At 49.1% G+C, this 20,659-nt stretch overlaps 1 protein-coding gene across 3 annotated transcripts in view; it reads left to right on the forward strand.

Annotated features, from left to right (window-relative positions):
- The first annotated feature begins 8,319 nt into the window (after positions 1-8,319).
- Positions 8,320-20,659, forward strand: part of SCLY (selenocysteine lyase) — a 30,193-nt gene continuing 17,853 nt past the window's right edge. The window contains exons 1-3 of one of the 3 annotated variants that reach the window (XM_061412798.1): positions 8,497-8,659; positions 11,725-11,840; positions 16,388-16,488. In XM_061412798.1, the coding sequence (XP_061268782.1) occupies positions 8,595-8,659; positions 11,725-11,840; positions 16,388-16,488 (282 nt within the window). In that variant the 5' untranslated portion in view covers positions 8,497-8,594. Of the gene's footprint in view, positions 8,660-11,724; positions 11,841-16,387; positions 16,489-20,659 lie in introns of all 3 variants that reach the window. The other 2 variants (XM_061412799.1, XM_061412797.1) reach the window with 2 other exon arrangements.

Genomic DNA, 20,659 nt, shown 5'->3' on the forward strand with positions numbered 1-20,659 from the left:
TTGAACTGCTGTGGGAAAAAAATTCCGGTTGCCATGGGATCTTTTGCTGGGATGATCAAGTCAAGCAGAACTTTTTCCATATAAGAAGTCCAACAAGGCGTTAACCAACAACTGCAGCTTTAACAAGATCCTTTCACGGCTGGTACAGTCTGTTCCAGGGTCATTTCACTTCCATCCACTTAAAAATGTTTAATTTTGGAAAGTCAGGTTTGCTACAAGTTCATAAAGTGTGTGTAGTAAAATGCTATTGCTACATAGTAAAATAATGTTTTCCTTTTCCTTTGCTGAAGAACTTGGGAAATGGGGAAACCAGTCTCACCTCTCCTTCCCTGCTCCTACAGCCCTGCCTCAAACAAATCCAGCAGATTGGAGGGGCCAGTTCAGAGGAATCCACATCTCCTGCTGGAGTTCTCGCTCATGCCCTGGGGTTCCCCAGGTTACCAAAGTGACTTACCGAAAGAATCGTGGTTGGGCAAATGTTCTTCAAGAAACCCAGAGATGGAGGCATTTGGGGACCTTGCACTGTTAAGGATATCTGTTTCCTCGTGTCAAGCTGTATAAAGGACTGAATTATCATCTCTTTTTAAAAATCCATCTTAGGGCTTTTTCACTTTGATCACCAGTCACACTGGGCCAGAGTTCTTCTGGTAAATTCACTGGTGTTTGGTTTTTTGTCTTTTTTAAACTTACGGGCAGTTAAATCATTGGTTTTGCAAGAGTTCCCAGTGCTGGAGGAGAGACTATGGACAGGCCTGTGCTCTGCAGACCAGGCCAGATGGTGGTCGGGGGCCTGGGGAGAGGGTTGGCATCCCCACAGCTCACGGCCCGGGATGCTCGCCCCTGCGTGACCCCGGGGAGGCCCTGCAGTCGTTCCACAGGCCACGCATGGTGCTCGATGGTGAAAGATCATTTTGCTTAAATCATTCGTTATCCAACAGCTCTTTCTGAAATGTATTCTGGGACTTCCTTGGTGCTCCAGTAATGACAACTCCACGCTCCCAGTTCAGGGGGCCTGGGTTAGATCCCTGCTCAGGGAACTAGATCCCACATGCTGCAACTAAAGGTCCTGCATGCCGCAATGAAGATCAGAGATCCCACGCACTGCAGCTGGGGCCCAGTGAGCCAAAGAAAAATAGAATTTACTCCAGCGTCAGTAACCCTGTTCATCTGCTTCCTCCCGTCCCCTCACCTGGATGAGGGTGGGTGCCACGAGCTGGGTGCAGCGCTTGGGAGAAACAGCCTTGCTTCCTGCTCCTACACGCTTCAGCCTCAAGAGTCTGAGAAATGACGCCTGTGTCCTGGGTGAGCACAGTGTCACTGCCATGTGTGTGGCGGGACCAGTGACCAGGGTGTGACACAGACCGCAGTCCCCACAGAACAGCGGCCGGGGGCAGGGGCGGGGAGCTGCCACACACCCGCTGAGACCGGAGCAGACACAGGGCAGCGGCCCCACACCCTCCCAACGCGTGGCCACCTGGGCTTCCTACAGCCTTCCCGCGCCTCCAGAGGAGGCACCAGCCTGGCATCCAGAGTCCGAGGCAGCTGGGCCCATCTTTCTGCCTGCTGCTGCACCCAGGACCCTGGCTTTCCTGCCCTGGGGAGGCCCGTCCCACCCCCAGCGTCAGCGTCCCTCCTGGGGCTTCCTTCTGGATTCAGTTCAGGTGGTGCCCCTGTGTGGCTGGCCGGTCTCACAGGCTGGTGGACAGTCTTGCAGTGTGCTCACCTCGCCCAGGCTTCCAGAAGCACCAGGGGAGGTCTGCACCTGCCCGTGTGTCTATTTCTGCTTGTCCGGGCATCGGTCAGCTCCTGGAGCACAGGGCCTCATCTTCGCTGCAGGCGTGACTGAGTCAGTTCTTACCATGTGATGATTGACGGTAGGTAGGTGCAGCAGGAGCTTGAGAGCATGAGTCCGCCAGAGGCAAGCCTGCTCAGGACAGGCACCTGCCTGGGGGTGGGAAATGCCGGCCAGCCCAGGCCACCCGAGCCAACAGACCCCCACCCTTCAGTGACAGGTGCTGCGTCTCAACAGTTGGCTCTGCTTGAGTAAATGGGCCTCTGGAAAAATCCTGCTGAGAAAGAAGGAATAATATCCAGCAGACTTGGGATAAACATGGTACTGGGAACCAAGTGTAGGATTTAAAGAAACTTTTCCAGGGGGCAAAAAAATCCATCTGCTTAGGAAAATGCAGTAAATGGCACCTTTGACCCCACATGAAAAAGTCCTAAGGCGGCCTAGCGGTTAAGAATCCACTTGTCACTGCAGGGGACACGGGTTCAACCTCCGATCTGGGAATCGTCTACATGCAGCCGAGCAACTCAACCCTTGCCCCACCAATACCGAGCCAGTGATCCAGGGCCCGCAAACCACAGCTACTGAGCCCATGCACCACAACTACTGAGGCTCGCACACCTAGAGCCAGCGCTCCACAAGAGGAGCCACTGCAGGGAGAAGCCTGCACACTGCCACAGAGCAGCGTCCGCTCACTCAGCTAGAGCAAGCCCACGTGCAGCAGTGAAGACCCAGCGCAGGCAAAAAGTAATAATAAATGCACAACAGCACAGGGCAGGCCAATGTGGGGAAATGGATCAGTGATCAGTGATGTGGAGGCAGACTTGGTTAACTCTCCAGGAAAGGACAACAAAGAGACAAAAGTCATCTGTAGAGAGGACAACATGGCAGAGGGGACTCGTCCGTGTGGCTAAGATGGATTGACCTCTCTGTGCCAGGAACAGGAACAAAGGTCAAAAATACATTCCTTACCATAAATCAGTGTCTCAGTCATTAGGGAGATGCAAATCAGGGCCACTTCACACCCATGAGGACAGCTAAAATAAAATTTAAAAAACAGACCTCAGATGTTGCTGGGGATGTTGAGAAATCGGAATCTTCATACACTGCTGATGAGAATGGCAAATGGGGCAGCTCCTTGTAAAAACATTCTGGAAGTTCTTCAGTTTAAATATACAGGAACCACACTGACTTCCCTGGTGGCCCAGTGGTGAAGAATGTGCCTGTCAATGCAGGGGTCTCAGGTTTGATCCCAGGTTGGGGAACTAAGATCCCACATGCCAAGGGGCAACACAGCCTGTAAGGCAACCGCTGAGCCTGCAGGCTGCAGAGCTTGAGCACAGCAACTAGAGGAAGCCCGTGCACCGCAACCATTTATCACAGTCAAAACTGGACACAGTGCAGATGCCCATCGAGCGATGGATGGGAACACGAAATACGGAATAGCCAGGCAAAGGAACAGTGAACACCAACAAAAAGGAATTACTGATACATGCTACAACATGGGCTGAAACCTTGAAAACAGTACCCAAACTGAAAGAAGCTAGACACAAAAGGCCACATGCTTTATGATTCCATTTATATAAAATACCGAGACAGGGCAGATCTATAGAGACAGAAAGTAGCTGGTTGTTGCTAGGGCTGTGGGGAAGAGGAAGTGGAGATTGACTGCTAATAAGTGCAGTGTTTCTTGTCGGGGGTGATGAAAATGTGCTGGGATTAGATGTACTTAGTTGCAGAACCTATGAATACCATACACTTTAAAAGGTTAATTTTATGGTATATGGATCATATCTGTTTTTAAACATTATGAAGAAATGAAGGTGTAATACTGGAAAATGTTCACATTATCCACAGGAAGACAAGCAAAGAGAAAGAGTTGAGAACCAGATGAAACAAACAGAAAATAAATAATGGTAGATTGAAGATTTATTGCCATTTAATAATTATATGTAAATGGTCTAATTCACTAAAAGGCAAAGATTTGCAGGGTGGATTACTATGGTTTAGGGAGATGTTACCATTGTGGAAAACTGAGTAAAGGACTTTGTATCATTTTTACAGCTGCATGTAAACCTATAAGGGTCCCAGTAAGATTTTTACGTAAGCTGTACACCCAGCACCCAAGAAGGTAAAATTTACAATGCCTAGTATTCAACACAAAACTCAAGGTATGCAAGAAGCAAGTAAATAACAGCCATGGTCAGAGGGGAGAAAAAAATCAGTCTATAGAAACAGAGCCTATCAAATATGATAGCATTAATAGATCAGAGCGTTAAAATAACTCAAGATGATAAAGAAAAGACTACTGGTGTTAAGTAGAGATGTGGAAAATATAAGACACAAATTAAGTTTTCGGAAGAAAAACAGACATGATGAAAACTTTACTGGATGGGCTTAACGACAGGTTACATATTGCTGCAGAAAAGATTTATGAACTGGAAGACAGCAATAAAAAAATGAAAAACGGTGGGTGGCGGTATATCTAAGGAGAAAACACTCAGAACTTGGGTGAGCTGTGGGCAAACTTCATGCAGCCCAATAAACTTGTAATTGGAGTTCCCAAAGGAGCAGGGGAGAGAGAAGATTATTTGAAGATTTAATTACTAAAAGATTTCCAAATTGATAAATGCGCCAAGCCCATGGATACCAGGTCAACAACTTCAAAGCACAAGAACATGAGGAAAACATCAAATCACATTCTACATTGCTTAAAATCAGTACCACAGCAAAATAGTAAAAGCAGTCAAGAAATAAAGACACATATTGTATAAAGGAACATAGAAAAGGGTGGTTACACGTTTCCCGTTGGAAAAAATGTGAGCAAGGAAACAGTGGAGGAAAAAAAAAAAAACTTTATTGAAAGAAAAATCTCAAGCAAGAATTCTGTATCTGGGGAAGGTATCAAAGCTGAAGGCAAAATAAAGGTGTTTCTCATACATACAGAAGCTGAAAGTCATGCCAGCAGATGAACACTGCAAGGAACTTTGAACAGAGTCCTCAGACATGGTATCAAGTGGGAATATGGAACCACATCAGGGTTTCTCAACCTCAACACTAAGCTGACGCTTAGGCCAGATGTGGCTCCCAGGTGGACTGTCCAGTGCATTGTAGGGTGGTTAATGCATATATGGCCTTATGAGTTATTAACAGGTCCCAGAAGCACCGACCACAGTGATGGGGGACAGCTAACGTTTTAGACATTGTTAAATGTCCCCTAGAGGGAAAATACAGAGAAGGCAATGGCACCCCACTCCAGTACTCCTGCCTGGAAAATCCCATGGACAGAGGAGCCTGGTAGGCTGCAGTCCATGGAGTTGCTAAGAGTCGGACACGACTGAGCGACTTCACTTTCACTTTTCACTTTCATGCACTGGAGAGGGAAATGGCAACCCATTCCAGGGTTCTTGCCTGGAGAATCCCAGGGACAGGGGAGCCTGATGGGCTGCCGTCTATGGTGTTGCACAGAGTCGGACACGACTGAAGCGACTTCACTTTCACTTTTCACTTTCATGCATTGGAGAGGGAAATGGCAACCCATTCCAGGGTTCTTGCTTGGAGAATCCCAGGGATGGCGGAGCCTGGTGGGCTGCCTTCTATGGGGTCGCACAGAGTCGGACACAACTGATGCGACTTAGCAGCAGCAGCAGCAGGAAAGAAAAAATCACTCCTGGTTGAGAATCACCTTTCATATTTTGCATCTCTGTTTTTGACCAATGATCTGACAGAATTCCTCTGCTTGGGCATTTAACACATTAATTCACTCTTTATGCCTGTTCTATTCAGCCTATTTATTGATTTTTTTCAAAAACTGACTTTATTTTTCAGAGCAGTTTTAAAGGTTCCCAGAGAAATTGAGCGGAACAGAGTTCCCCTATCACCCTGTTCCCTACACGTCTACCTCCTCTACTACTGACGTCACACAGATATAAGACATTTGTTAACAACCGCTGAACCTACACGGACACATCATTGTCATCCATAGTCCCTAGATGACACTGGGGTCCACTCTTGCTGTCTGACATTATATGAGTTTCCACAAACGTATAATGACAGGCATCTATTGCTATAGTATCATTTACAGTGGTTTTCCTGCTCTAAACATTCTCTGTGGTCTGCCTGTTCATGCTTGTCTGACTCCCTATCCCTGGCAACTCTACTGAGTGTTTTTTTTCACACTTTGTTTTTTAAAATTTTTATTTACTTCTGTGAGTGTGTCAGGTCTTAGTTGTGGTCCGAGATCGTGTTGCCGCACGCAGGATCTCCTGTTGTGGCGCGCAGGCTCAGCAGTTGCGGAGCTCGGCCTTAGTGGCTCCACTGCATGTGGGATCTTAGTTTCCCCACCAGCGATCAAACTCACATCCCCTGCATTGCAAGGCGGATTCTTAACCACTGGACCATCAAGGAAGTCCCCCCTATTGAGTTTCTAAATCTCAATTATTATAGCTTTCATCCAGTTGTTTTTTTTAACTGTTGCTTGTTCTTATGACTACCTTTTTAAAGAAATAAGATGTTTCCTTAACTCCTTGAAGGGGACAACAGAGGATGAGATGGTTGGATGGCATCACCGACTTGATGGACATGAGTTTGAGTAAGTTCTGGGAGTTGGTGATGGACATGGAAGCTTGGCATGCTGCAGTCCATAGGGTCGCAAAGAGTTGGACATGACTGACTGATTGAACTAACTGAACTGACTCCCTGTAGACCTTTCCTCTCTGAGGACTTACTCTGCTTTATGACTTTTTCCCCTTAGGTGTGAGCTGTTTGCTGCATTTACTATTTCACTGCCATGGGGATGGCATTTCCTCAACTGTTTGATCTTTACTGGACACTGATTTCATAATTACCCTCTGCAGGCATCTGCTGCGTGTGTGACCAGCCCACTTGGAATCATGTGGCTGCTACCGCTTTTAGGAAGAGTGGAGTCGAGGCCATGGTCCTGAGTGTAGGGCACTCTCGACTCTAGACTCCACCACTACCTTCGATGTATCCATCCAGAACCACAAACCTCTAACTGCTGCCTAACTAGTCCAAGGAGGGCTGGATCAGTCCCTTTGTGGGTAGTTCCTGGCCCATCCAGCTCCCACCCTGACAGCATTCCATACAGAGAATGAAGCCTGCCTCCCACCTGTCAACTTCCCCACCCACCTCTGCTCTTAACCTCCTAACTGCTCACTGCCTCCAGGACTTTTTACCTCTTCTTCATCTTCAGCCTCCTTGTTAGCTGTCTTCTTGAAGCCCCGTCATCCTGTGCCCCTTCTTACCTCCTTCCTCAACCTTCTAAGAGCTGACTACATCCTCCACCTTTTCCTGTCTCCTTGCTTCCTCAGCACTGCACTCTCATCCTCCCCCACTGCTCTCCTGAAATTCCTTTCACAAAACCATGAGTATCTCCTGCGTGTTATATACAGTAGACACTTCAGACTTCCTCTCAACTACGACCTGTGCTCTTGACACTCTTCATTCTGTTTCCTCTTCTTTTCACTGGCCCTGAGCTTCTGTATATCTATTTGCTTCTTAAATTTTCATGTGTCTTTTGCTCCAGACTGCATTTGGCAAGACATGAGCTCGGTTTGCATGCAGGAATGAAAGGAAATAAAGAATCCAGAAAGAGGCTTGCTGAGCTGCAAAAGACAACTTCTGGACCCTAAGAGATAACACTGAGCAAGTCTACAAAAAATCCAACTAAAATTCAATTTCTTGGCAAAGCACCCCTGCGTTCAAATACTGGCCCCATTCTTCCCCGTGTGAAGGTGGGCAAGATGCTGGCCTTTCCTCTAACTGAACGTCCTCGCGTGTAAGGTGGAGCTGCCAGGTACCTACTGGATAAAGGTGATGCCAAGACGAAACTAGTGAATACACGAAAGGCGCTTGGAACACCGCCTGGCACACGCTCGGCGCTCAAACTCAGAAACTGTTAACTTGCCAAAAGAGTAAGAGAAGGTGGGCGGCTCATTAGCATTCAGGAATCTGCATCCTCGCCCTCTCGCCGCTTTCGCAACCGACTCGCGTTACGGTCGGCGGCGGTCGGCGGGATGCACGAACGCTAGACACTCCCATCCAACAGGTCGTGCTCCGCCGGCCGGGGCGCCTTCCCGTCCGGGTACCGGCGCTACTCCTCCCCTCGCTCCCGCGTGCCCGGCGGCGCCCCCGCTCCCTAGGCCCGCCAGATCCCCTGCCCCGCGCCCCGCGCGGTGTTCCTCCGGTCTCTCCTAGCCCCTCAGACCCACCCTCGCGAGACGAGCCCTAAGTCACCCGCGCAGAGGGTCGGGTCACGGCGGAGGCGCAGGGTGCGGCCTACCGGCCTCGGCTGACCGCGGATCCAGCTCCAGCCGAGCAGACATAGTTAGACCCGCGACCGAAGCCCCGCCGGCCCGGGTCAGGCTCCTCCTCCTTGCGCGCCGCCGCCGTGACCACGCCCCCGGGACGCGCTTGAAGCCCCGCCCCTAGCCCGTCTCCTCAGCGCGCGCGACCGGGGGCCCCGTCTCCCCGCGGAGCACCTCACCCTAGCGCGCCGCCCGCCCGCGCGCCCGCGCGCCGCCGACATGACCACCCCGGTGACGCGTTTGAAGCCCCGCCCCCAGCCCGTCTGCTTGGCGCGCGCGACCGGGGACCCTGCCTCCCCGCGGAGCGCCGCTGCAGCGCGAGGATTGGCCGGAGCTGCACGGCTCAGCCAATCCGCACGGGCCCCGGCGCCCGCACCCCCGCCCCGTCCCGGCGGCGCTCTTAACCGTGACAGGCTCTGCGGGTCTGGGCCTCTCCTGAGGGGGCTGGCTGGCTGGAAGCGGGCCGCGGTGGCGTCGGGATGGAGGCGGCCGGGGCGCGGAACAGGGACGCGCGGAGTCGAGCGGAGAAGAGCCCGCCCGAGAGGTGCGCTCCTAGAGGGGAAGATAGGGAGAGCCGTCGGCGCGCTCCTCCAAGAAGCCCTCCAGGCGCCGCGTGGCGGCCGGCGGGTGGTCATTCCCCGAGGGACGCTGGGGCGGCCGGCGGCCGCTCTCGGCGGAACGGGGCTTTCCCGGGGAGCGGCCAGCTGGCCGGTCACTCGCGCGCAAGAGGGTCCGCGCAGGATGTGGCGGTGACCGCCGGGAGGACGAGCGGCGCACGGCGGGGCCTGGGAAGGGTTCCGGGGAGGTGACGATTCGGCCGAAAACCCCAGGGACACCCAGGAGTCCGCAGCAGGAGTTCTGCCCGCGGGGTCCCGGGCGGCGGGGGCCGCGGACCGCAGGGCCTGGGGCAGCTGTCCACTGGCAGAACCCGGGGTGGGGGGGAACTTGGGGCGTATTTTCACTGCGATGGGGCTCCTGGAGGTTTGAGCAGATGTAATTTAATTATAAGGGAAGTGATGTAATCTAATTATATTATAGGTTGCTGTTGTATATTTTACAGGACTCCTTCTGGCTGCTTGGTAGGGAGTCAGGGTTTGCAGCAATTGGGAAAACCCGTTAGGAATCCTTTGCAATCATCTGGGAGGCAGAGGTGGTGTGGACCTCAGCGGGCGCAGGTGTGGCGGAGAAGCGAATGTACCTGACGAAACCTGCCCGACTTGCTGATGCTTGTTCCAAGCGGGGGTTGGGGGTGAGGTGGGGTGAGGAAAGGAGTCGGGGGTGGGAGTGTTAAGAAGGAAGCTCCCAGGCTTGAGCAGCTGGCAGAGTGGGGAGCAAGACTGGGAGATACTTCAGTCCACCGACGCTGGGACCTTCTTCCCCTGGGTGGGGGTGGGGTCGCGGCGGGAAATGCTTTGGGTGTGTGTTTGAAAGAGTCTTCATCCTCAATCCAGGAATTTGTTAAATACTTTGGCGGGGGAGGGGGTAATCCTCTCTACCGGAATGTGAGAAATGGGTATGTATCCTTAACATTTGGGTCTAGGCCTAAATCTGACTGCTCTTTCTTTCGGTTTCATTTGCCTGGGACGGAGAAAAGGGAGCTAGGAAGGAAAACGTACTGACTGAAGGCAGAGATTCACGATGCCTCTTCATTTTTCAGTTATGAATCTAATAAAGTTTAGTTTTCCCATGCAATATTGATAACACTTTAAGGAAGCAGCATATACTGGGGCAGAGTAATCTGTGATGCGTTCCTCTGAAATTCAAGCTGTGAATTAACTCAGCCAAGCAGAAGATTGAAGAGCTGTGTGTTCACTAGTAGTATGAGGAACTTCGAAATACCTACCGGAAGTGAGAGCAGAGTTAGGGACACAAGCAGATTTAATTCTCAGCAGCAGGGATTCCTAATCCCAGGGTGGTCAAGGAATGCTGGTCAGGTTTCCCAAGCCCCAAAGCCCTGTACTTGGGCATCTTAAAGACAAGATGTTGCATTCAAACACTCCGTGGATTTAAAAAAATGTATTTAGCAGCCACCATTGGTAATTGTGTTTGAATTTTCATGTGAATTGGCTTAAACACTATTGTTGACTTAAAAATCAGGTAAAATAATGAATAGTATCTGACAGGATTGTCTGCTATATACATTCATGAACGTTTCTGAGATTTTTAAGAAATCTTTGTTGGAGTTGATTTTCAATACTGTGTTAGTTTCAGGTGTACAGCAAAGTGAATCAGTTATATATATACATGTGTCCACTCCTTTTTTTTTTAAAGGCTCTTTTCCCATACAAGCCATTACAGAGTATTAAGTAGAGTTCCCTGTGCTTGAAAGTTTTTGATTCTGATAACTCTATATATATATAGTTAGTTAGTTAAGTTGCTCAGTCCTGTCCAACTTTTCGCGACCCCATGGACTGTAGCCCACCAGGCTCCTCCATCCATGGGATTCTCCAGGCAAGAATACTGGAGTGGGTTGCCATTTCCTTCTCCAGGGGATCTTCCCAACCCAGGGATCAAACCCAGGTCTCCAGCATTGCAGGCAAACACTTTAACCTCTGAGCCACCAGGAAAGCCCTCTTTTATATATATATATATATATATATATATATATATGTATGTGTGTGTGTGTGTGTGTATACACACAGGTAAATTTCACCTAAGAATCTTTCAGGGACTGTGCACTTTCTTATGACATTTGTCACCTTATATGTCAAGCCCCTACTGTGTGCCAGCTGTTGTCCTCAATGTTGGTGACACACCTGGGAGGAACATGGGAGCTTGTGGAGCTGCTGTTCAGTTACATTCTATCAAGGCAGAGAATTAACAAGGGGCAAGTCTCGTGTGTTAGATGATGGGGTGCTGTGGAGAAGCAGGGGGACACACAGCCCTGGGGAGGAGGGCAGGGGTGGCTGCAGTTTCATTTAGAAACTAGCCTCATGAGGTCAAGTTGAGCAAAGACCTAAAAAGTAAGGCAGTGGTGGAGGGCATCGTCATTACGGGCAAAGAAAACGGAAAATGCAAAGAGAAGAACCCCTGAGATTGCAGTGTGGGGGACACAGAGGGGCCGTGAGAGGAACCGTGGGAGCCTAGGTTACCCGAGCCTCATGGCCATCACAGACACCACAGGGAAATACAGGAAAACTGCCAGTGAAGTGGCGAAGTTCAAACACCAGGGGAAAAGCCCTCAGGAATGTGTGACTCCCTGGGCCTGCAAGGTTCCCCCTTTCCATCAGAAGGAAGCAGCACGGGGTGGAAAGAAGCTCTGGAAGTCTAAGTGGACAGTCTCCTAGCAGTGGTAAAGGAAACTAGCAAATACTCCTCCTCCTATAAGCTACTTCAGTCATGTCTGACTCTCTGCAGCCCTACGAACTGTAGCCAACCAGGCTCCTCTGTCCATGGGATTCTCCAGGCAAGAATGTTAGATAATGAGAAATCCCGCACACATTTCCCGTAAGTGACACAGATGCGGACGCCCTAGGCGCACAGTGTGATTGCAGGAGAGCCCCTGGCCTTGACGTTATTTGCTCCTGCTGACAGCATAGACTGACTGCAGCTGTTCTTCCACATTCCATCTTCTTGTCCTTAAGAGGCACGTCTTTGTTTTCTCTCCAGCAGGAAAGTGTATATGGACTATAATGCAACCACTCCCCTGGAGCCCGAAGTCATTGAGGCCATGACGGAGGCCATGCGGGAAGCCTGGGGAAATCCCAGTAGCTCTTACCCAGCAGGTAATTCTAGAAGATGTGCCCAGATCTGAGATGAAGGGCAGGGGAACTCTTGCAGGAACTCTACACCACATGGCATGACTCGGTTTTGAGTGGATTTTCTGGTAACTGCACGTCTTTAGCTGTAATTCTGGAGAGTTTTTTTTTTTTTTCTTGAAAAGACCAAATTTGAGCTTTGTTGATACCATAATCTTTCATCTTTAACATGCTCTCCTGTCCCCCTTTCTCAGATGAAAAAGATGTCTTATTAAGAGCTGCTTGTAGGGCACTTCTCTGATGATCCACTGGTTAAGACTCTGTGCTCCCAATGCAGGGGACAGGCATGGGTTTGATTCCTGGTCAGGGAACTAAGACCCTGTTTGCTGCAAGGCGCAATCGAAAAAAAAAGTTGTTTGTAATAACAGTGCTTATAAGACCCTGTCATGTATCTGTCTCCATTGATCCTTACAAAATTGCAAACTAGATCTTTTACGTAATCAGGATCACATAGAATCCTGGCCTCCTTTTTTAAAAATAAAAATTAAAGTTCTTTCAGTTCAGTTCAGTTGCTCAGTCACGTCTGACTCTTTGCAACCCCATGGACTGCAGCACGCCAGGCTTCCCTGTCCATCACCAGCTCCTGGAGCTTAATCAAACTCATGTCCATTGAGTTGGTGATGCCATCCAACCATCTCATCCTCTGTCGTCCCCTTCTCCTCATGCCTTCAATCTTTCCCAGCATTAGGGTCTTTGCCAGTGAGTCCATTCTTCGCACCAGGTGGCCAAAGTATTGGAGTTTCAGCTTCAGCATCAGTCCTCACAGTGAATATTCAGGATTGACTGGTTGAATCTCCTTGCAGTCTGAGGGACTCTCAAGAGTCTTCTCCAACACCACAGTTCAAAAGTATCAATTCTTTGGCACTCAGCTTTCTTTACAATCCAACTCTCTCATCCATACGTGACTACTGGAAAAACCTTAGCATTTATTGTATTGACCTTTGTTGGCAAAGTAATGTCTCTGCTTTTGAATATGCTATCTAGGTTGGTCATAACTTTCCTTCCAAGGACCAAGTGTCTTTTAATTTCATGGCTGCAGTCACCATCTGCAGTGATTTGGGAGACCAAAAAAACAAAGTCTTCCACTGTTTCCATTGTTGCTCCATCTATTTGCCGTGAAGTGATGGCACACGGTACTATGATCTTAGTTTTCTGAATGTTGAGTTTTAAGCCAACTTTTTCACTCTCCTCTTTCACCTTCATCGAGAGGCTCTTTAGTTCTTCACTTTCTGCCATAAGGGTGGTGTCATTTGCATATCTGAGGTTATTGATATTTCTCCCGGCAATTTTGATTCCAGCTTATGCTTCTTCCAGCCCAGCATTTCTCATGATGTACTCTGCATATAAGTTAAATAAGCAAGGTGACAATATACAGCATTAATGTACTCCTTTCCCGATTTGGAACCAGTTTGTTATTCCATGTCCAGTTCTAACTGTTGCTTCTTGACCTGCATACAGATTTCTCAGGAGGCAGATCAGGTGGTCTGGTATTCCTACCCCTTAAAGAATTTTCCACAGTCTGTTGGAAATATGTTTCTCATTTATTGTTGTTTCCATGTAGAGCTTTAAGTTGGAGGTTCTGCAAAATAATTTGCTTTAGATCAGTAGTTACTTGGCTGAGTCACATTGTGTTTTGCAGATGGTGAGCTGAAGCTGTGCCTTCTTATTTACAGTTTTATCAGGGATGCATGCTGCATGCATGATAAGTTGCTCAGGCGTGTCCAACTCTTTGCGACCCCATGGACTGATGGACTGTACACTGTGCAGTCCGTGGATTTCTCCAGGTCAGAATACTGGAGTGGGTAGCCTTTCCCTTCTCCAGGGGATGTTCCCAACCCAGGGATTGAACCCAGGTCTCCCGCATTCCAGGTGGATTCTTTACCAGCTGAGCCACAAGGGAAGCCCAAGAATACTGGAGTGTATAGCCTATCCCTTCTTCAGCAGATCTTCCCAACCCAGGAATCAAACCAGGATCTCCTGCATTGCAGGCAGAGTCTTTACCAGCTGAGCTATCAGGGAAGCCCCTGTTCCGGAGTTCGCTCAAATTCATGTCCATTGAGTCGGTGATGCCATCCAACCGTCTCATCCTCTGCTGTCACCTTCTCCTTTTGCCTTCAATCTTTCCCAGCATCAGGGTCTTTTCTGTTGAGTTGGTTCTTCGCATCAGGTGGCCAAAGTATTGGAGCTTCAGCTTCAGCATCAGTCCCTCCAATGAATATTCAGGGTTGGTTTCCTTTAGAATTGACTTAGCAGTGTTGTTTTAGTCACTAAGTCATGTCGGACTCTTTGCAACTCCATGGACTGTAGCCGGCCAGGCTCCTCAGTCCATGAAATTTTTCAGGCAAGAGTACTGGAGTGGGTTGCCATTTCCTTTTCCAGGAGATCTTCCTGACCCAAGGATGGAACCTGGGTCTCCTGCATTGGCAGACAAGTTCTTTACTGCTGAGCCACCAGGGAAGCCTCTGACTTAGCAATACTTGTGTACAGATTTACAGGCTTTTGTGGGTTTTCATGTCCATTTGCTTAGTAAACTTGGTAACTAAAAGCCTTTTCAAAATCAGATACTAGTCATTCATTAACTTCATTGTTGGTTTATTTTATACTTGTATTCTGATTAATCTTTTGGACTTTGCCTTGTAGCTAATTTTTCATCTAGAGAAACTGAACTTTCTCATGCATAAACTGGAGAATGTGGAAAAGAATTGAATGCTAATAAAAAGCATTTGTCATGAAGAAGTTTAGGAATAACCCTCAGGAAGAGGCTCTCGTCCTGCCCTGTGAGCGGTGGGCATTGTTTGTGTCGGTATGAAGATGGGATCTTAGCAGTTTTCATCTGGCTTCTTTCCGTCAGCGTAGTTACCTTGAGGTTGACCTGTGTGACTGTCACAGCTGGTTTGTCTTCCCTGCCAAGTGGTGTTCTGTTATGCCGCGTTCATGCTCTCACCTGCTGGTGGGTGTGTGAGCTGGTCGGGTTCTTGGCAATTGCAAATGACACTGCTGTGAACGTCGTCGATGGATGAGTCATGGTCATCGCCTCTTTTTTCTTGGGTAAACAATGTTTACCATAAATACCTAGGAGCAGAATGGTGGGATCAGATGGGAAGTGGAGATTGATTTCTTAAGAAACCTCTGCCCTCTCTCCAGAGCACTTGTACCATTCTGTGTTCCCACCGGCGGGATGAGAGTTGCATTTCCTCCATAACGTCCTGACCACTTGGACTGGCCGGTCTTTTCATCTTAGCTGCTCTAATAGGCACATGACGGTAGAGAGGTAGCCCCACGAATCCTTATGAAGAAGGGTCTCCAAGACTTTGTCGATGAGTGGAAGGGGGAGTTTTTGCAAACCAGTATGTAAATTATGAAACCCACTTCTGAAAAGGAAAAAGAAAAGAAAGGCTTAGAGGAAGGTCTGTCAGTGCGTCTGTCAGTGCCTCGGGAAAGGCTGCAGGCTGCCGCACACTACGTGGGTGGGGAGGGAAGGCGGGGTGGGCCGAGGATCAGCCCAGAGGCTCCTCTGAGGGGCTTCTCCACAGAATCCTGGGGCTGGATGTGGGGGGAGCAGGTGGACGGGCCCGAGCGGCAAGCCCGAGGAGCTCCGCGGTGCTCCTGCCCATGTTGACTGACGCTAATCACAGTCTCTCAAGTATCACTAACTGAACTGACTGGGTCTCCTAAACACCGCAGGCCTTCCTAACTTGTAATGAAAACGCAGTAGTCTTAGGGAGTGTGTGGATGACTTTGTATATATATTTTTACCGCATCTTTTTACATTTCTATCTTTATGTGTGTTTTCTTATTTACATATTTATTATAGTGGTACCTGCTCAAAAAAGTATTTTTATAAATAGGACTGAGGTCAAAAGGTCTGGAGGCTACTGGTCTGTAGTCGAAGTATGAATGGTCATGGACATCTCCACAATTCGTGCCCTGAGCCCTTCTTTCTCTACCACGTGAAGCTCAGTTCCTGCTGCCTGCTCTCCCGTGAACTGGGCTCTGAGCCCAGGTTTGAAAGCAAATGTGTCCCTGGGGCGGTGACCTCTCTAGTGACCGAGGGGACCTGCACTGTGACATATGGCACTGGGCTTTGTGTCGAGCAGTCGTGGGTTCTGTTTCTGCTTACTTTTGTTGTTTTGCAGCGTGGTCTATTACTCCACCCTTTCCTTCTCCCATCTTCCCAAATGGGAAGCAGGGCAGATGGCCACAGATCCTCTCTCGTAGCATCGGGTAAGAAGAAAGCCACATCTCAGAGTTTTAGGGCTCCGGCCTCCTCCCCCAGCTGTTTCTAGCTCCTCCCAAGTCCCTTGAGTCTCAGTAGCTTCCCCTGATTTGCTGGCCTCCTCCCGCTGTCCCTTGGCCACGTGACATCTAGGCTGTCACTCACGGTAGTGAACACGTGTTGTCCTAGAACCACCCACTCGGCCCTCCTGCTCCCTCATGGCTGGTCGTTCCTTTAAATGTGTGTTGATTGGATTTGGTGCAGCAAAGTTACTGAATTTCCACTTTGGTTCCTCCAGGTAGGAAGGCCAAGGAGATTATCAACACGGCCCGGGAGAACCTCGCCAAGATGATAGGTGGGCAGCCTCAGGACGTGATCTTCACTTCGGGGGGCACCGAGGTAAACAGTCCACAGTCTCGTGTTCTTTATTAAAAAAAAATATGAGGTGGTGCCCTCTTGGTATTATTGTCTTTTAAAGAAAGAGTAATGCTTTGTCCTGGTATTTTGCAAATTAGCCTGATGTTATTAGGCAGCATTCATCCTATAAGTGAATTCCAGGGGGCTGATAGGATATTTGTTACCTAACATATGAATTAACGGGCTTTGCATTGCTGTCTCAATAAAGAGAGTTTCTCCGTCATTTTGCCCTGGAATCATTCCTTTATATCCTAAGTTTACTTATTAAGAGGTTTGCAGTCAGAATGGCCATCATCAAAACATCTATAAACAACAAATGCTGGAGAGGTTATGGAGAAAAGGGAACCCTCCTACACTGTTGGTGGGAATGTAAATTGATGCAGCACTATGGAGAACAGTATGTGTGTTTGCTTAGTCACTCAGTCATGTCCAACTCTTTGGGACCCCATGGACTGTAGCCCGCCAGGCTCCTCTATCCATAGAATTCTCCAGGCAAGAACGCTGGAGTGGGTAGCCATTCCTCTCTCCAGATCTTCCTGACCCAGGTATTAAACCCAGGTCTCTCACATTGCAGGCGGATTCTTTACCATCTGAGCCACCAGGGAAGCCCTATGGAGGTGCCTTAAAAATTAAAAATAGAGTTACCCTATGATTCAGCAATCCCACTCCTGGGCATATACCCAGAAAAGCTGAAAACCCTAATTCAAAAAGATACGTGCACCTCAGTGTTCACAGCAGCACTGTTTACAATAGCCAAGACGTGGAAGTGACCTAAGTGTCCATCAACAGACGAGGGAATAAAGAAGACTTGGTGTATAAATTAATGCATGCTGAGTGAGGTGACTCAGAGAAAGACAAGTATTGTATGATATCTCTTATACATAGAATCTTAAAAAAAATGATCCAAATGAACTGATTTATAAAACAGAAGTAGACTCACAGACTTAGAAAAGAAGCTATGGTTACCAAAGGGGAAGCGGGGGCAAGGAGAGATAAGTTAGGAGTTTGGGATTAATATATACACACTACTATATATAAAACAGATAAGCAACAAAGACCTATTGCACAGCACAGGGGGCTATATTCAATATCTGGTAATAACTTGTATTGGAAAAAAATCTGAAAAAGAATGTATGTATGTATAACTCAATCCCTCTGCTGTACACCTGAATCTAACACAACACTGTAAATCAACCATACTCCGATTTTGGAAAAAAAGGAGTGTGAGGTTTGACCCATTTGAAAGGGATTTCTTTTTAAACAGATAGAAGATTCTCAATGATAGTGTGATGGCATCAAGCCCTCTACTCAGTCATTCTCACCACCTCATTTCCTTATTGGAAAGGAAGGTCTTTCACAGGTGATGTGACTGTCCACATTAAAAAAAAAAGAATCTGCAGCTAGATTATTAGTAAGTAAATTTAACAAAGTTATTAGATTAAGAAAATCAAGTGTATTTTTATGTATCAGCCACAATGCATATTTATCAGAGTACCAAAAAATGTCAAATACTTAGGAAATAAATCGAGTAAAAAAGATTTTGTAAACCACTCCCCGCTCCAATACACACACACGTTGGGAAAGGAATAGAATTTATTACCGAGAGCCTTCAAAGAAGTTCCGAATAACTGGAGCGTGTATCATGTTCACAGATGGGAAGACTCAATGTAAGTGTGTCAGCTGTTTAGATCTGTGGATTCAGTGCAACGTCGGTCAGAATTCTGACTCCTTTTTTCATGGTGCCTCACCATATGGAAATACAAAATGCCAAGAATAGCCAAGACTTCTTAAAGATTAAGAATGCAGTGAATTGCTCTATGAATTAAGATAGATGGTCTTAGGGCGATGAGAAGCACCGGGCCAGAAACAGGGCCGTACCTGAATGGGCCCTGTCACGTGACGAGCCCTGGCCCTTGTGATGCTGAGGAGGGAAAGATTTCCTAAATAAAATACAGAAACCTTTAACCATAAAAGACTGAAAAATTCTCCCACCACCACAAAGCAAACTGTAGTTCCTCAGTGAACCCTGAGGGAAATCAGAAGCCCAGCCAGGTGTTGGGAAAAGATGTTTGCCGCAAATAACGGACAGAAGACTCACATCCAGAACATGCCTGCAGACAACCCGGTAGGAAACGGGCGAGAAACGCATTAAACCGCGCACTAAGGAGACGCCCTTGTGGTTTCTACGTGGGAAACGGTTCTCAGCCTCATAACTGTTCAGAATCCAAGGTAAACAGCAACATGGCGCCTCTGCCCACCCGTCAGGATGGAAGAAGTAAGACGTCCGATGGCAGGAGGTATCGAGCACAGGGCAGGCAGGGGCCCAGGCTGGAAACCATGCTCAAGGTGGGCAGGCACCGCCCAGCGAAGCTGAGGCTGTGTCGCCCTGTCAGCCAGCTGCTCCGCTTGGGGACATCCCCGAGAAGAACGGGCCACGTGGACACCAGGGGCACGTGGGGCCATTCATGCCACCTTCGTGACAGCGGAGACCAGGGGTGGCCCACACGTCCCTCCAAACAGCACGGATGCGTGCTCATGTCTCTGGGGCAGTCCCAGGTGGAGGGTACCAGCTGGTGCCCTGCGGCAGCCAGAGCACTCCCAGGTGTGGATCAGAGGGTGCCAGCCCAAGACTAAGCTGACCCCCGCCGGAGGGGCCGGGTTAGGGGCAGGGGGCTGCTTACAGGCCCCTGGGCAGTGAGCACCCCCACACACCAGGTCCAGACTCCTGATGGCCCGTAAGCAACCGCTCCAGCTGCCCTGTGGGCCATCTTGATCTCGTCTGGGGCCAGGTGCCAAGCCGCCTGTTGACCTGAAGGCACGAGGCGCGTTTTCGGTTGTGACCGGCTGGTTTGCACAGGGGCTGCCGTGTTTCCAGCAGCTCCGGGGCACTCGGCATGGCGTCCTGTGCCCCTCGGTACCTGCGGGTGGAGGCGGCCTGGCACCTTTGTCAGTTCACGGTGGGTCGATCAGCTCTGACCCAAGGTGTGCGGCCCCCGAGGGCCCCCCTTTCTGGACCAGGAATCGCTGTGCGGGCAGCAGTGTTCTCAGAAGGGGGTGACCTGGGACTTTATAAAGAACCACCCGCCACTCAGAGAAGCACATCCAAGCCGTCCATCCTGACCCGCTCCCCCCAGCCACCCAGGTTGATGCGTCTCGGGCCTTGGGGTCCCTGCACTGCCTGCCTCATTCTCCCCCAGGGCCCCCTGTTTACACTCAGAGCCTTTCAGTCCCGGTGGGTGACAGTGTGTGGGCTCCTCAGAGCCCCTGCCTTCCTGCAGGCCGTGCCTTCGGGAGCCTGAATAGGTTCAATGTTCAGTTGAGAAAAAGAAGGTCAGAAGGAGGCAAAATAAGCAAAATCAGTTAGCAATGCTTACACAGGAAGGAAACGTGTAAAGACAAGCAGGAAAATGAGTACCATACAAATCAGGGTGGCGGTCAGCTGGGGTGGGGGAGGTGGTGATTGCGGGGGGCTAAGTGGGGGCTGTTTTTCCTCTTGATCCAGGTCACTGTTACTCAGATGTTCACTGTCATACTTTCTCATTAAACTTACATTCCTATGCTCTTCTGTATGTATGCTATATTTAATAACAAGAGTGAAGTGAAAGTCGCTCAGTCGTGTCCAACTCTTTGCAACCCCATGGACTATACAGTCCATGGAATTCTCCAGGCCGGAGGATCTTCCCAAGCCAGGAGTCGAACCAGGTCTCCTGCATTGCAGGCAGATTCTTTACCAGCTAAGCTACCAGGGAAGCCCATATATAATAATAATGATAAGAACAATCATAATAATACTGTTATAATAATAATAATAAGAGAAAAAGATTTAAAAATCTCCCACCCCATCTCCTGAGTTATCCACTTCCTGTCCCTACAGGAGACCAGCACTGTTTCTGTCGAGTCCTGCAGAGACAGTCTCTGCCTTAAAAGCAGCTAAGGGTGTAGCTGATTTTATCTTCTCTCCTTCTTTTTCTACCTCTTCGAGGAAGGATGTGGTGGGGAGCGGGGTGTGAGTGTGTGTCTTGCCCTTTTTATACAGACTGCAGGGTGCTGCGCCCAGCGCCTGCTGCCTTCCTGCACTTAACGCGTGCCTTTGAGGCCTGTGCACCCGCCTGTGAGCGGTCCGTCAATGCTACAGCTGCTTGGCGTCCACTAG

The sequence above is a fragment of the Bos javanicus genome, chromosome 3 (genome assembly GCF_032452875.1).
Source record: "Bos javanicus breed banteng chromosome 3, ARS-OSU_banteng_1.0, whole genome shotgun sequence".
Classification (NCBI taxonomy): domain Eukaryota; kingdom Metazoa; phylum Chordata; class Mammalia; order Artiodactyla; family Bovidae; genus Bos; species Bos javanicus.